This window comes from Henckelia pumila, chromosome 2, assembly GCF_033568475.1.
Source record: "Henckelia pumila isolate YLH828 chromosome 2, ASM3356847v2, whole genome shotgun sequence".
Classification (NCBI taxonomy): domain Eukaryota; kingdom Viridiplantae; phylum Streptophyta; class Magnoliopsida; order Lamiales; family Gesneriaceae; genus Henckelia; species Henckelia pumila.
The window spans coordinates 94454262-94469549 of NC_133121.1; the positions used below are offsets into that span (position 1 = coordinate 94454262).

General features: G+C 41.6%; 2 protein-coding genes across 2 annotated transcripts; both read right to left on the minus strand.

Moving 5' to 3' along the window:
- Positions 1 to 10006: 10006 nt before the first annotated feature.
- LOC140877946 (uncharacterized) lies at positions 10007 to 10540 on the minus strand. Its single transcript, XM_073281544.1, has one exon. The coding sequence runs from the start codon at positions 10538 to 10540 to the stop codon at positions 10007 to 10009; it is 534 nt and encodes a 177-aa protein (XP_073137645.1).
- Positions 10541 to 12826: 2286 nt separating this feature from the next.
- LOC140877947 (uncharacterized) lies at positions 12827 to 14452 on the minus strand. Its single transcript, XM_073281546.1, has 4 exons — positions 14287 to 14452; positions 13660 to 14184; positions 13172 to 13429; positions 12827 to 12975 (listed from the first exon to the last, which is right to left on the minus strand). Exons 1-4 carry the CDS (start codon positions 14450 to 14452, stop codon positions 12827 to 12829), a joined length of 1098 nt encoding a protein of 365 aa, XP_073137647.1.
- Between the last annotated feature and the right edge of the window lie 836 nt (positions 14453 to 15288).

Consider the following 15288-nt stretch of genomic DNA (forward strand, 5'->3'; position numbering starts at 1 on the left):
GTGGCTACAAAACTCCTCCTTCTTCTTCTTCTTCCCAAAGCGGAAAGTACCTCGTGAACCATGAGAACCAGACGAAGTAGTAGGAGTAGAAAAAGACGTAGGTACAGATGGCACAACAGATTGAGCTCGAGGCTCAATAAATCCACTAGGCTGTGCTGGCATCATCAACTGTCCATGCCTGTTGCTGGTCTCCATAAGACGGCAACGGTTCACCAAAGTCTCATAAGACACCGGGTCATCACAGACGACAACCTGTGCGTAGATATCTTGGTTCAGGCCTTGCAGAAAGATATCATACTTCGACGCATCACTCGCATTGATATGAGGACTGAAAGGTAGCAGATCAAGAAATCGCTGCTGATACTGATCAATAGTCATTGATCCTTGCCTCAAAGTAAGCAACTCCATAGATCGTGCTTGGCAAACAGCCGGAGGAAAATACAATTTCTGAAACTCCCGACAGAAATCCTCCCAAGTCACCTGTCCTCTCTCAGTACGTGCCTGAGCAATCTTGGCATCCCACCAAAAACGTGCTCTATCCTCTAGAACAAATTCTAGAACTTCCAGTTTCTGCTCCTCAGTACACTCGAAAGCTCGGAACGTGCTCTCAAGTTTAGACATCCAGCTTCTAGCTTGTTCAGGATTCTCGCCTCCCACTAAGGGTTTCGGTCCTACCTGCATGAACTTATTAATAGTATAGCGACGTCGACCCTCATGAGGACGATGTTGATCATCCTGATGATGATGGCGACGATGATGATGACCACCTCCCTGGCCAACACTACCGTGACTCTCGTCAGCCATATCCTGAAAAGAATTACACATTAAAATCCCAAATGCGCAAGAATTACTCAAGACTAAACTAAATCCCAAGTACTAATCCCAAAATCTATGCATGCTCTGATACCAAAAATGTAGAGACCCAGCATGGAATCACCTACTAACTGGCAACTAATAGCATGCATTAAACTTAATACAACAATATACTTAACAGAGTAAAAACGTGCAGAAACTTAACCATAAATTACATATCAGCTTAGTAATATAATTCAGGCTTAAATCTGTAGTGATACAACCATATCGAAATTCTTAAAAGTAAACATTATACAGCTAATAAATCATGCTGTATAAAAACTTTCAAAGCTCCTGCTCCCTAGTCCTATCTTGAACTACCAGCTCCGTCCATCCTGCGACCTGCCCCATAGAATAGGGTGTCCAAGATAACAACTAGGACGTGAGCGCTACGCCCAGTACATAGACATGAGTAAACATATGTATACAATGCATGCAACATGATGACTGGTAAAAGATCATCTGAAAAGTCATGCTCAGAACCGGCGCCATATGAGTGCTGCCACCGCACGGATCAACCTCTGGGTGCAACCACACTCGTCTAGTATACCAGAGTAGATAGACATAAATGCCCCCGCCGTCGCGGTACTCTCAGTGACAGACTATCGAGTATAGAGCTGAACGGCTCTATAATCAGGTATAACAAGGAATAGGCTCAACGTGTATATGCACATGACATATGAGTATAGAAAACGGTAAATCATACATCATGCCATATAATAATGCCAAATAAATGCCACATATAAACATATATACTCGCTGGCAATCTCAGTCAATGTGTACGTACCTCTAGGCTAGTTCAAGTAAAGTAGATCAGGTTCCAAGCCTATATTCAAAAGTTCACCGTATCACTACACAAGTTCTATAAGCCTTAACTAAGCTAATAAGTACTCCCAAAACTTAAATCGATTCCCGGACCATACCTTCGTCCGAAGCAAGCCCTTTGAAGACGCTAGTCCCGGATGACTATAACCACAACTTGGTTATTCCAGAACTTCGATTATAACCGATAGGGCCCTCAAGTGTACATCTCACACTATATAACTGAAGAAGGAAACTCGGGAATTCGTAATTGAAATGAACTCAGAACTGCTCTATTTATAGCCAAATTTCTCGGCCAGGATCGGAACTTCCGATTTCGGGATCGGAGCTTCCGATCCAGCTCATTGCGTGCATGTCTGCCACGCCAGGATCGGAACTTCCGATCTACGATCGGAGCTTCCGATCTGCTCTATGATCGACACTTGTCAAAACTCGCGACTGAGTCATCGATCATTGCTGGCAGCTGGGGATCGGAACTTCCGTTCCAGGATCGGAGCTTCCGTTCCGATCGGAGCTTACTATCTAGGATCGGAGCTTATTATCTGGGATCGGAGCTTACTATCCGGCCCAAAATTAAAAAGCCCAAGTTTTACTTCTGAAGTCCAATAACACTCCGAAATTGGTTAAATACCAACCCTTAATCATGTTTAACATATTATTATCTTAAAATGGTTTCTGGGTTACTACAGGTCATTATGGTCCGACCTGGGCTGTTTCTAATGGGCCGCATGTATCTTTTTTCTAGTTCAAGTAGGACTCTGATATATATGATATAAGCTTGGATCTTTTCAAATATTCACAAGATAGAGATAAATCTAAGAAGGATCCAATGAATGAAGAGTCCTAATACATGACATGTTATAATTCGACTAGGTAACTTAATTTATTTTCCCCTATAAATACAGGTGCTGTTATGGTTGTGTTCATTCATTACTTATTATTCATTATTCATCACACATTCACTCTTACTTTTACATTCACGCACTCATATATCTCAGTTTTCGCATTAATGACACCCTCTGCCTTCAAGCCACTGACTTAGGCATCGGAGGGGTCACGCCGAAAACACCTTCGGCGCCCCTTGACCTAGCTATTGCGTGTGCAGATTTTGGTGGTGCCCGACCCGACCTGTTGTATAAAGAAGTTGGAGGATCCATTCTACCAGACCGAACTCGAGGTAAAAAATCAACATCATCAAAATTCAATAATAATAACAAGAAAACCACGATATATAATGAAAGCATCGTCGAATTTGATCAAAGGAAGCAAAAAAAACCGATGAAAAAAATGAATCAGCTGGAGAAAATCAAGTATGAAAATATTAAAAATCATGGTTATTTGTAGTAATAGATTATAGAATAATATTGTTATTGAATGAGAAATGAAATAAATTATATGTATATATTCATTTGCAAAATAACGATAATTATTTCTTTTAAAAAAAAATTACGATCATTCTTATTCTATATTGTATTCTTGCTACACATATTGTTAGGAAATCAAGATCTAAGTTTCGGTGTTTGAAAAATTACTTAAGTCATCAATTGAAGAAGCAGAAAAAGCAGAGAGCAGATCAATTGAAAAAGCTATAGAAGCAGAGAGCAGATCAATTGAAGACTAGCTCAACAACCAAGGAGATTTTGTGCTAAAATACAAAAGGCATTAAATGAAGATTTGAACTTTGCCATCAAAGAACCAAAAAATCAAGATCTGAGAGTATATTAAGGAAACATGTCGGGATCCTTAAACGACTACTTTCTGGAGGCTATAAATATCAGAGATTAGAAGAAGAAGACAAGTGACTGAGATCGAGATTGAGAAAATCGATTGAGAGAAAAGAACAAAAAAAGAAAGATCAGCCTGAGCTTCAAAAACAGTTGAAGCAGATAAATCAAGCACACACTCATTGTCATATCAGATCAAGTGAGGATCATTTGTGTTGAGTTTATTGAGTTGTAAACTTGTATCAGATAAGTTGAGTGTTCTGTCAAAACACTATCTTTGTAACAAGAATCAGTCGAGGGCTGAGTTCTTGAGTGTCTAGGAGTTCTAAGAAATACAACAATATAAGTCCAGTCTTGGATCAGATCTGTGCAAATTGCTTGTATAGATCAAAGTCTTCTAAAAGAGAGTGAATTTTTCAGAAGTGGAAGAAGGGGTGACGTAGGAGATTGAGCTACGAACATTCAGAAACAAGTCTTTGTGTTATTTCTTATCTGTCAAACACATTCACTCACCTCACAAATTCAACCAAGCCATTTGATTTGTGTTCGATCTGTTAGTCAACCTCTTTCGCACTGATTTAAGTTGGTTGATTAACATATACACACGAGAAAGTCAAGAGTTCAGTTACTAACCCATCTGAACTCCATACAACTAAGAAGAGAATCTTCGATTCTAAAAAGTGGTATTAGAGAGAGGTTCTTTCTCGTCTCTGAACATATTCAAATGGCTGCATTCAGTGAAATCGCTAAAAGCTTCTGGTACACCACATTGGAAAACTGTACTGCCAAAACTATTGAGACATACTCTACTGCTAAGGATCTTTGGCAACAGTTGATCAAACTCAAAAATAATGAGGAGGCTGAGCAGATCCAGTGTCCACTGATTGAAGATCTCAAAGAACCCTGCCGCTCAGATAGTTCCAGATCAAATGATGAAGAGAGCACAAGTCAACCAATCCATCTATCCGACTTACTCAAACGTTGCTCAACTTAACCAATTGCTCTTGTTGAAGAATCATGCTATTCAGTTAGCTCATCAAGCTCTAATGATGAAAATGAAGATAGCTGCTTCATGGTCAACAATGATCAACTATCCATCAACAATCAATCATCTGAACAACACTTTTTAATTGAACAAGTATTTGATTTTAACTCAGATGAATTTACACGGAAAGATTTAGAAAATGCATTGCATGACATGACTAATGAGTATCCAAGACTGTGCTTAGCATTTGAGTAAGTTAAGGCTAAGCAAAATTATCTGTCGGACTGCTCAACTGAAACCATTTGGAAAACATCAGATGAGAAAATTAGTCTAGAAGCAGAGATTGTCAAGCTTAAAACTGAAAATGATAAGCTACAAATGGAAAGTCAGCAGTTAAAGTCAGAAAACTTGAGACTTACTGATCTGATAACCATCTGGAATAAGTCATCAACATTGTTAACTGAGATGCAAGAGTCACAAAAATCTTTTGGAGACAAAATAGGTCTCGAATTTAGTGATAAGGACTTCAAACAAGCTGAGAAAATTACTCAATCTTGTCTGGACAAAAAACACTTCAAAATATGTGAAATTTGTTAGGTCCAACACGATATATGAAAATGTAGAACTAGATAATCATGTCAGTCCACCTATATCTCAACCAAAAACTCTTTACCATCGAGGATTGGGATATGTGGAACTAGAGAGTTCTAACTCAAGCTGGATCAAGAAAAGACCAGTTCAGTCTGGATTTGGACAAGCAAGACAAGACTCTATGAAGGTACAACATAGACCACCCTATTTCAAAAATAAATCCGTTTAAAAGAGATATTGGAGGCCAAACTTGTACAATCAATCTAGACATACATATCACCAACAAACACAACACAATGTACAAACTTTATGGGACACATTCAATGATCGACCTGTTAGATTAATCAAAGTTTGGATTCCTAAAGGACTAATCCATCGAGGATCCACATAAGTCAAGGGTACTGATATGTGCATTTTATGCACTTAATTTTCATATGATTCGACTTGATTTTTGTGATGTATCGAGTGGATATTATGCGTATTTGTTTTTTTTTTTTTTGTGAGATGCAAGGATTGGAGTAAAATACTGAGAAGAATTGGAAAAAGGGATTACAATACAACATAATTCAAAAAATTACCGAGGATGTTAGAGAGAACTATATCCAATCTTCACCGTTCATAATGCAATAAGATGTTTTAAAGCTGTTGTCAAAATTTCAGCTTGATCCGACGGTTAGATTGTGAGATATAATTTTTTGAAAATTTTTGCTCAGCAAAACAAGAGAAGTAGCGCCCCTTATAAGAGCGATAACACTCCACTGGCGCCCCTTGATAGAGCGATAGCGCTTTTAGCGCCCCTTGGAAGCGCAGTAGCGCTGATTGTGGAAAATTTGGAGAAATAAACTACGAAGAGCATGCGCGCCCGCACCAGTCTTGGAGCACTCCCGCACTAGATGAAGAACTGTGAAAAATAAAAGATCGATGGGCTTTTATCTACATATAAAAGAGATTTTTAAGATCACAAGGAGAGAGGCAGCTGCACAAGAACACACAACGCAACACAAAATCTGGAGAGAAATGCAACAGATCAGAAAGACTGTGTACATGTTGAGGGGGAATGAAGATTCTATCTGGCATCTTAATTGAAGATAAATTGAAGAAAAAAGCAGATCATCCGAGAAGAACAAAGAAGAACAGAGCAGATAAGTTAACAAGCAGATCAGTTAACTGAGCAGATCAATGGAGGCAACAGAGGCCAGATCAAAATAGAAGACAGAAGGCAACAGGAGCCAGATCAACTTGGCGGTAACATGTGATCAGATCAATTATGCGACTAATTGATCTGCACATGTTTCCAGATCAACTCGAAGATACAGAACCAGATCATATCAAAGTTGGACCAGATCAATGACAAGACCAGATGAATTGAACCAGATCAGATCAAAATTGGACCAGATCAATGACAAGACCAGATGAATTGAACCAGATCAGATAAGTCAACCAGATTAGATCAAAGTTGGACCAGGTCAATGTCACCAGATCAGATCCTTCAACCAGATCAAATCAGTCTAGATAATTCAACCAGATCAACCATATGATCACTTCATTTGGAATCACCTTTTGAGGGGGAACAAATTCAAATAAAGTGAGAACAGATCAAAAGAACGACTGAAAGGGAAAGATCACCCGTTGATGCGATTGTCAAGAAGGGTGAAAATTACAGACAAATTGCTTAGTTTTGTCAAACACCAAAAAGGGAAAAATTTTTAGGAATTCAAGATCTAAATTTCGGTGTTTGAAAAATTACTTAAGTCATCAATTGAAAAAGCAGAAGAAGCAGGGAGCAGATCAATTGAAGAAGCTATAGAAGCAGAGAACAGATCAATTGAAGACTAGATCAACAACCAAGGAGCTTTTGTGCTAAAAGACAAAAGACATTAAATGAAGATTTGAACGTTGCCATCAAAGAACCAGAAAGTCAAGATCTGAGAGTATATTAAGGAAACATGTCGGGCTTCTTAAACGGCTACTTTCTGGAGGCTATATGTAATGCCCCGAAAAATACCCAATTAAATAATTTATGAGAATTGGAATTAAATTCTATGTTTCATAAATTAGAGAACTGAAATTGAAGTTTATAAATGATCGGGGACTAAATTGCAATTTGGGAGAGTTTCAAGGACTAAAATAAAAATTAATTAGACAATACACTTAATGAGAATTAAGTGTTGTCTCCAAATCATTCACATCTTCACAACTTCACCGAGAGAGAGAGAAAACCATTGAAATGACCGAAAACTCGAAGGATTTTTTTTAAAATAAATTTAAACACCCCATATATGCTCATACATATATGTGTCACTACTAAAAATAGTTTTTATTCCACGTAATGAAATATATAATAAATTGGTTGATCTCTAGCAAATTTTAAAATGCCTAATTAATTTAAAGGAAATGCAAGCGCGCGAGATACGATATCGTAACATGCGAAAATACAAGGTTTAGAATATCCAAACATAGTCAAATAATAGCATAAGTAGTAAAAAGACAAACATGCACTGTAAATAGCATAATACAGTCCTCAGTCAAATCTAAGAGAAATACGGAAGTAAAAACTGCAATGGTCATGGGCAAGCAAGCTAGCAGTGGATGCTCAGAGGTCCTCGCCGCCAGTCGGGGCCACATCAGCTACGAAATCAAACTCACCTGCACCATTAAGATCTAGTGAGCCTAGAGGCCCAGCATGCTCTATAATATACATAACGAGTACTACTAAATAAAACCACAAGCAAGCACATGACGCGTATAAAAATAACATGAGGAATTTAATGCATGCATGAACGTAAAATCATATGCATAATAATAAATCGTAACATAATCATATCATAACTACATAACATAAATATGGCATGTCATAGTCATAAAAATCTTTGCTGTGGGTCATATCAGTGAAGTGTAACCTAATTCGATTGATCAATCTAAATCCATCGTACGTGGTGGCGGCCTGTGGGGTGTAACCCCTAACGCCCTATGCCACTTCACCCAACCTTTGGGGATCCATAGGCTCATAATCGTAAGTGAAAAGGTCATCGGGCCCGGTATCCCGACCTCCAGTCCCGTGTTTGTCACAAATCACATCAATTATCCCAAATATTATTTTTCTTCACATGCCATCAATTTAACGTAAATCATATGCATGAATCATGAATTAAAATATTAATTTTCCTTGAAAACTTTGCCCGTAAATATATATTTAATTCATTTTTATAAAAATAATATTCATATCAAAATATTACATATACGTTTATTAAATATATATTTACGGACTATTATTTGTCACGGCTGGTTCGAGTTTCTGCCTCTTAACCTAAGCTCTGGTACTAAGTTTGGTCCAATTACACTTATTTAATTTCTCAAGCCCACATTAACACTTTAAGCCCAAATAATTATTTAACTTAAGCCCTAAAGAAATATTTCTAAGCCCAAAGTGGGTTTGATCAATTAAGTCTAGATTAAAATATATTGAGCCCAAATAAAAGAAGGTGAGACCAATGAATAATTTAAACTCCCTAGCCCAATTAGTTAAAAAAACTTAAGCCCAATGAAATATAATGTACGATTCTAAATATCCATTTTTAAGCCTATTATACAATCGGGCTCTTAAACTAATTACCTGGCCCGATTTAGAAACACTTAAACCCATACTCCATATCGTGAGACCTAAATAAATTTGACCCAGCCCGAACACCAACCAGCCCAGACCTGGCCCGGACTCTAACCCAACTTGCTCAAGCCCATCTTCACTCACCTGACGCCATTTCCTCCCCCGAGAATCTCACCCTCTAAGCTAACCAGCTCCTCCATCTTGGCTAACCAGCTCCGGCCACCCATGACCGGAGCCGCGCCGGAAGGACCATCCCAAAGTCCTGCCGGATCTCGTAATCCCAGACCCCTGTCTTGAGCCACACAGACCTAGGCTAGGCCAAGAGCAGCTTCCATCCCCTGTCCAACAACCAACACATCCACGAAGCATCGGCCAGACATTCTCTACCAGTTCCAGCCCATTTCTCCACCTACCTAGGACTCTTAAGGACCTTATCGAGCCACCAAACCAGGGCCAGCACTCACCGACCCACTTGGCCAGAAACAGGATCCGAAAGCCCCTCCTAAGGAAAACATTCCTGTGCACGCTTCGGAGCCCCTGCTCACGGCCTCACCCAAGGTCCGATCGGCCCTCAACCAAAGACCACAACCAAATCACACCCATCTCCCAACTACATTCCTTAGGACTCTAGCCACTCTTCGAAACGAGAGAACACCCAACTCGAACCAGAAGCCAAGCCCCATAAAAAAAATAAACGAACCATTCATTGAATAAACATGAAACTTGCAGAAATCTTAAATTTATGCTCGATACCACACACACAAATGCAAACAGTTCTTTATCGGCCAAGATAAGCATAATAGCGATCCAAATGGTGAGGGGAAGAAATTTGAACATGCCTTAAACACGAAAACAATAGTATAGAAATGGAGCTTGCGACGAGCCGATCAATAATCCGTGAAAATCTTGAAATTTAAACGAGATTCGCGTGTAGTGTGTGCAAGTGAGAGACACGGCTACGGAGTTCTGTTTCTCAGAAAGAAATCGTGTGAGGGAGAGGAGGGATTTGGGTAGGGCTTCTCATGGTTTAAGAGAAATGGTTCATGGGCCGATTGAAATTTTGGGCTTTATGTAAAAAAAAAAAAAGTCTTAGCCCCTACCAATATTTTTGGACACAAAAATAAAGGCAAATTTTTGGATTTATTAAAAGCCCATTTTAAAAAGTGCCCTAAAAGTCCATAAAATAGCCCGATATGCTGAAAAATGGACTTTTAAAAATATTTATATATAATACCTAAATTTTCCAATGAAATAAACGTTAAAATAATTATTTTAGGCTTTTTAAAATCTTAATTAAATTTAAAACACATAATCATTATAAATAAAAGTCATTTAAACCCTGAATTTATTTTATTATTATTTAATTTTATTTAAAATATTTAAACCTCCTAATTATGCATTACGGTTAATGTAAAGAAATTCTAGATGTTACAACTCTCTCCCCTTAAAAGAAATTTCGTCCTCGAAATTGAGATAAGTACCGAAAAGATCCGGATAACGCGTCTGCATGTCTGTCTCAGCCTCCCAGGTGGCCTCCTCCTCAGAATGATTTAGCCACCGGACCTTGACCATGGGAATAACTCGCGTCCTCAGTCTCCGCTCCTCACGCGCCAAAATCTGCACCGGTCGCTCCTCAAACGTCAAATCTGACGCCAGTTGTAGATGCTCAAAATCTAGAATATGTGATGGGTTCGAGATATACTTTCTCAGCATCGAGACATGGAATACATTGTGCACCGCTGCAAGACTAGGAGGCAGCGCTACACGATAAGTCATGGTACCAATCCTGTCCAAAATCTCAAATGGACCGATAAACCTCGGACTGAGCTTGCCTCTCTTACCAAAACGCATCACGCCTTTCATGGGCACGACTCTCACAAATACATGGTCTCCTACGGAAAACTCGAGGTCGCGTCGTCGTCGATCAGCATAACTCTTCTGATGACTCTGTGCGGTCCTCATCCTGTCTCAAATCCGCAACACAATATCTGCAGTCTGCTGCACCAACTCTGGCCCTAAGAGAATCCTCTCGCCAACCTCATCCCAGTGCACGGGAGATCTACACCTTCTCCCATAAAGAGCATCATAAGGAGCCATACCTATAGATGCTTGGCAACTGTTGTTATAGGTAAACTCTACTAGAGGTAGCCTCGACTCCCATGATCCCTGAAAGCCGATCACACAGGCTCTCAATAAATCCTCAAGGACCTGGATAACCCGCTCCGACTGTCCATCAATTTGGGGGTGAAAAGCAGTACTGAACTGCAGCTTCGTCCCTAAAGCTGCATGAAGACTCTTCCAGAAAGAAGAAGTAAACCTCGGATCTCTGTCTGACACAATCGAAACTGGAATCCCATGAAGTCTGAAAATCTCTCGGATATACATCTCTGCATACTGAATCATGGTGAAATTAGTCCTCACCGGCAAGAAATGCGCCGACTTGGTGAGTCTATCAACAATCACCCAGATCGCGGTGCATCCTCTGGCGCTCCTCGGAAATCCAACCACAAAATCTATAGTAATGTTCTCCCATTTCCACTCATGGATAGGGAGTGGTCGAATCAACCCTGCTGATCGCTGATACTCTGCTTTGACCTGTTGACAGGTCAAACACTCGGATACGAAGCGACTAATGTCTCGCTTCATCTCTGGCCACCAATACAATGACAGCAAGCCTCGGTACATCTTCGTACTCCTAGGATGGATGGAGTATGGAGACGCGTGCGCCTCGGTCATAATATCAGTCCTCAACTGTCCCAAACTCGGCACCCACATTCGACCTCTGTACCATACAATGCCATCATCGACTGTATAAAGTAGGCCTCCCTTGGCCTCATCCCTCTGCCTCATAAGAACCAACTGCTCATCAGAAAACTGTCCATCTCTAATCCAATCTCGTAAGGTAGGCTGTACTGTCAAAGCGGACAAACTCGGCGTGAGACCAAACGAGTAGACCTCCAAATCAAACCTCTCTATCTCAGCTTGGAGAGGCCGCTGCACAGACAAACAAGCCACTACTGAAGTTTTCCGACTCAATCCGTCAGCCACCACATTAGCCTTACCCGGGTGGTAGCTAATTTCACAGTTGTACTCCTTCACTAACTTCAACCATCTGCGTTTCCTCATATTCAACTCCCTCTGCGTGAAGAAGTACTTGAGGCTCTTGTGATCGGTGAAAATCTTACACTTCTCACCATTCAAGTAGTGCCTCCACATCTTGAGTGCAAACACTACTGCAGCAAGCTCTAAATCATGCGTCGGATAATTTTGCTCATGAATCTTTAGCTGTCTCGATGCATAGGCAATCACCCTGTCGCACTGCATCAAAACAGCGCCTAAACCCAACTTTGACGCATCGGTGTAAACCAAGAACTCCTCATGATCCACCCGCATCGCCAAGACTGGCGCAGAAGTAAGAGCTTCCTTCAACCGATCAAAGCTCCGCTGACACTCCGAGCTCCAAACATACTTCGCATTCTTCCTGGTCAAAGCAGTCAAGGGCCCTGAAATAGAAGAAAAGCCCTTGATGAATTTCCGGTAATAACCCGCTAGACCCAAGAAACTGCGAATCTCCGAGGAATTCTTTGGAATCCTCCAATTCTGCATGGCTTCAACCTTGGACGGATCAACTGCTATCCCATCTCTAGAAACAATGTGGCCTAGAAACGCCACGCTATCAAGCCAAAACTGACACTTATTGAACTTGGCATACAACTGCCGCTCCCTCAGAATCTGCAAGGCTGTCTGCAAATGCTGCCTATGATCTTCCACGCTCTTCGAGTAGATCAAAATATCGTCGATGAAGACAATAACAAGCTGATCAAGATACGGCTGAAACACTCGGTTCATGAGATCCATGAAAAATGCTAGAGCGTTCGTCAAACCGAAAGGCATCACCATAAACTCATAATGGCCGTATCGTGTCCTAAATGCAGTCTTGGACACGTCCTCCTCCCTGACCCTCAACTGATGATATCCGGACCGCAGATCAATCTTAGAGAATACCGAAGCTCCCTGTAACTAATCAAACAGATCCTCAATCATCGGCAACAGATACTTGTTCTTTACCGTCACCCGATTGAGCTCACGATAGTCAATGCAAAGTCTCATACTTCCATCCTTCTTCTTAACGAAGAGCACAGGTGCACCCCAAGATGAGAAAATAGGGCGAATGAAGCCCTTCTCAAGCAATTCCTGAATCTGTTCCTTCAATTCTTTCATCTCGGTAGGAGCAAGACGATACTGTGCCTAAGAGATAGGCACGGTACCTGGCAGCAACTCAATGCCGAACTCGACCTCCCGAACTGGCGGAATCCCGGCAACATCTTCCGGGAAAACATCCGGATAATCACGAACAACATCTACATCCTTCACTGATCCCAAATATGGCTTTTCCACTGCAACCACACTAGCGAGAAATCCATGGCAACCCCTACGTAATAACTTCCTCGCACGTACGCAAGAGATAATGCGCGGAACTCCACTACTATGGGTTGCATAGAAGAAAAAATGGGTCTCCTCTCATGGGGTTCAATGCTACCGTCCTCAACCGGAAATCAATCTAAGCTCCATTGACCGTCAACCAATCCATACCCAAAATAAGATCAAACCCCGTCATCGGGAAAACCACTAGATCAGCTCTAACCACATACCCCTCAAACTCCAACTCCAAACCACTGATAACACTGGTGGTAAAGAGAACCTCACCAGAAGGCACGGTAATATCGTACCCTGAACTAGACACCTCGGGTACAATACCCACCCGCTCAATGAAAGACTGAGAGATAAAAGAGTGTGTTGCTCCAGAATCTAATAACGCAAATGTCGCAACACCTCTAATACTAATTTTCCCTGCACGTAGAAAAGTTCCCAAACAGATATAGACTGTACCAACTAGCATAATAATTCATCCCAGTTGCCAACAAAAATCCATCTTAAATATGCAAATCCATAAATTCAACAATTCCAATAAAGCTTAAGCATGCAGTTCTAAATCACAAGTACAAACGATAGCATAATCGCCCAAGCAAAGCATTAACTAAACAACCCAAGAGTGGCAGCTAATCATAAATGAGAATTACCTGTGATAAGAGAAGTGTCGGGATCAGCCTCCTCAGCCTGCATCACAAACAGGCGCCCCGTCGTCTGCTTCCTCCTCGGACAGTTCTTCAAAACGTGACCCGGCTCCCCGCAGTGATAGCACCTGCCTGAACCTGCCATACACTGTCCGGAGTGGGGCCTCTGACACGACCTACAGATGGGCACTCCTCCAGGGTTAGGGGCAACCGCCCCCTGCTGCTGCTGCTGTCTGGGCTGGCCCTGTGGCCTCTGCTGCTGGGACCGCTGCGGTCTCGGAGGATTTGGGCCCTTAGACGACCCAAGGTACGATCTCTTTGCAGGCTGCTGCGAAGACTGTCCCCGAGATGGCTGCTGGAACTGCCTCTTCCTCTGATACTCGGCCTGCATCTCTCTCCTCCCTATCTCCGACCGATACGCCTTGATCACCGCTGCCTTATACGTCGCCACATCGGCCATAAAAACATCATGCTTGATGTCGGGCCTCAAGCCGTCGGTGAAGTGTCGAAGCCTCTCTCTCTCATCCTCGGCTATCATGGGTACAAAGTGGCACCCACGCTCAAACTGCTTCACATACTCGGCCACAGAGCGGTCTCCCTGTCAGAGAGTCAGAAAATCGCGGACCAACCGACCTCGAACATCCTCCGTGAAGTACTTCTCAAAGAACACGGTCCTGAAGTCCCTCCAAGTCATCCCCGCAACATCCAATCCAATCACGGTGCCCTCCCACCAAAGGGCTGCGTCATCTTTCAGCATGTAGATGGCGCAACGAACTCGGTCAGCATCCTGAATCCCCATATAAGCAAAGATCGTCTCTAATGATTGGATTCACTCCTCAGCAACTAACGGATCAGTGGTCCCTGCAAAGTCCTTGGGATCCTGCTTGCGGAACCTCTCCGCGATGTCCTCCTCACGAGTCCTCCTAGGCCGATCGGCCTGATGCTCCAGTAGCCTAGTGATGCCTGCTAGCATGTCCACACTAGCTCTCTCGAATGCTGTAAGTGGCGGAGCTGGTGGCGGTGGTGGAGGTGGTGGAGGTGGCTCCCGCTGATCACCACCCTGGCCTGCACCCTCGGGGCCCTCCTGTCTCAAAACGCGTCTCGGAGCCATGCTGCAATTCCCAAAAATTCTCACGTAACCGTATTGCATAACTAATTATTTAATTTAAGAAAACGCTTATAAATAACTTTCAATGAAATTTAACTAATGGGTCTCGCTCAAAAGCATATAATTAAAACATTTAAACTCACAGACTGGCGATGCGACTTCTGAGCTCCACGTAGCAGGCTAGATTACCCTCCAAGGACCATGCTCTGATACCAAGTTGAAATGACCGAAAACTCGAAGGATTTTTTTTAAAATAAATTTAAACACCCCATATATGCTCATACATATATGTGTCACTACTAAAAATAGTTTTTATTCCACGTAATGAAATATATGATAAATTGGTTGATCTCTAGCAAATTTTAAAACGCCTAATTAATTTAAAGGAAATGCAAGCGCGCGAGATACGATATCGTAACATGCAAAAATACAAGGTTTAGAATATCCAAACATAGTCAAATCATAGCATAAGTAGTAAAAAGACAAACATGCACTGTAAATAGCATAATACAGTCCTCAGTCAAATC

Excerpts from the sequence above, each read along its gene's own strand:
- LOC140877947 (XM_073281546.1), bottom strand. The coding sequence starts at position 14,452 with ATGGGGATTCAGGATGCTGACCGAGTTCGTTGCGCCATCTACATGCTG. Across the intron at positions 13,430-13,659 it reads CGACACTTCTCTTATCACAG|GGAAAATTAGTATTAGAGGT; the intron begins GTAATTCTCATT and ends TTCTACGTGCAG. Across the intron at positions 12,976-13,171 it reads GGGGTTTGATCTTATTTTGG|TGGAAAAGCCATATTTGGGA; the intron begins GTATGGATTGGT and ends GTGTGGTTGCAG.
- LOC140877946 (XM_073281544.1), bottom strand. The coding sequence starts at position 10,540 with ATGAGGACCGCACAGAGTCATCAGAAGAGTTATGCTGATCGACGACGA.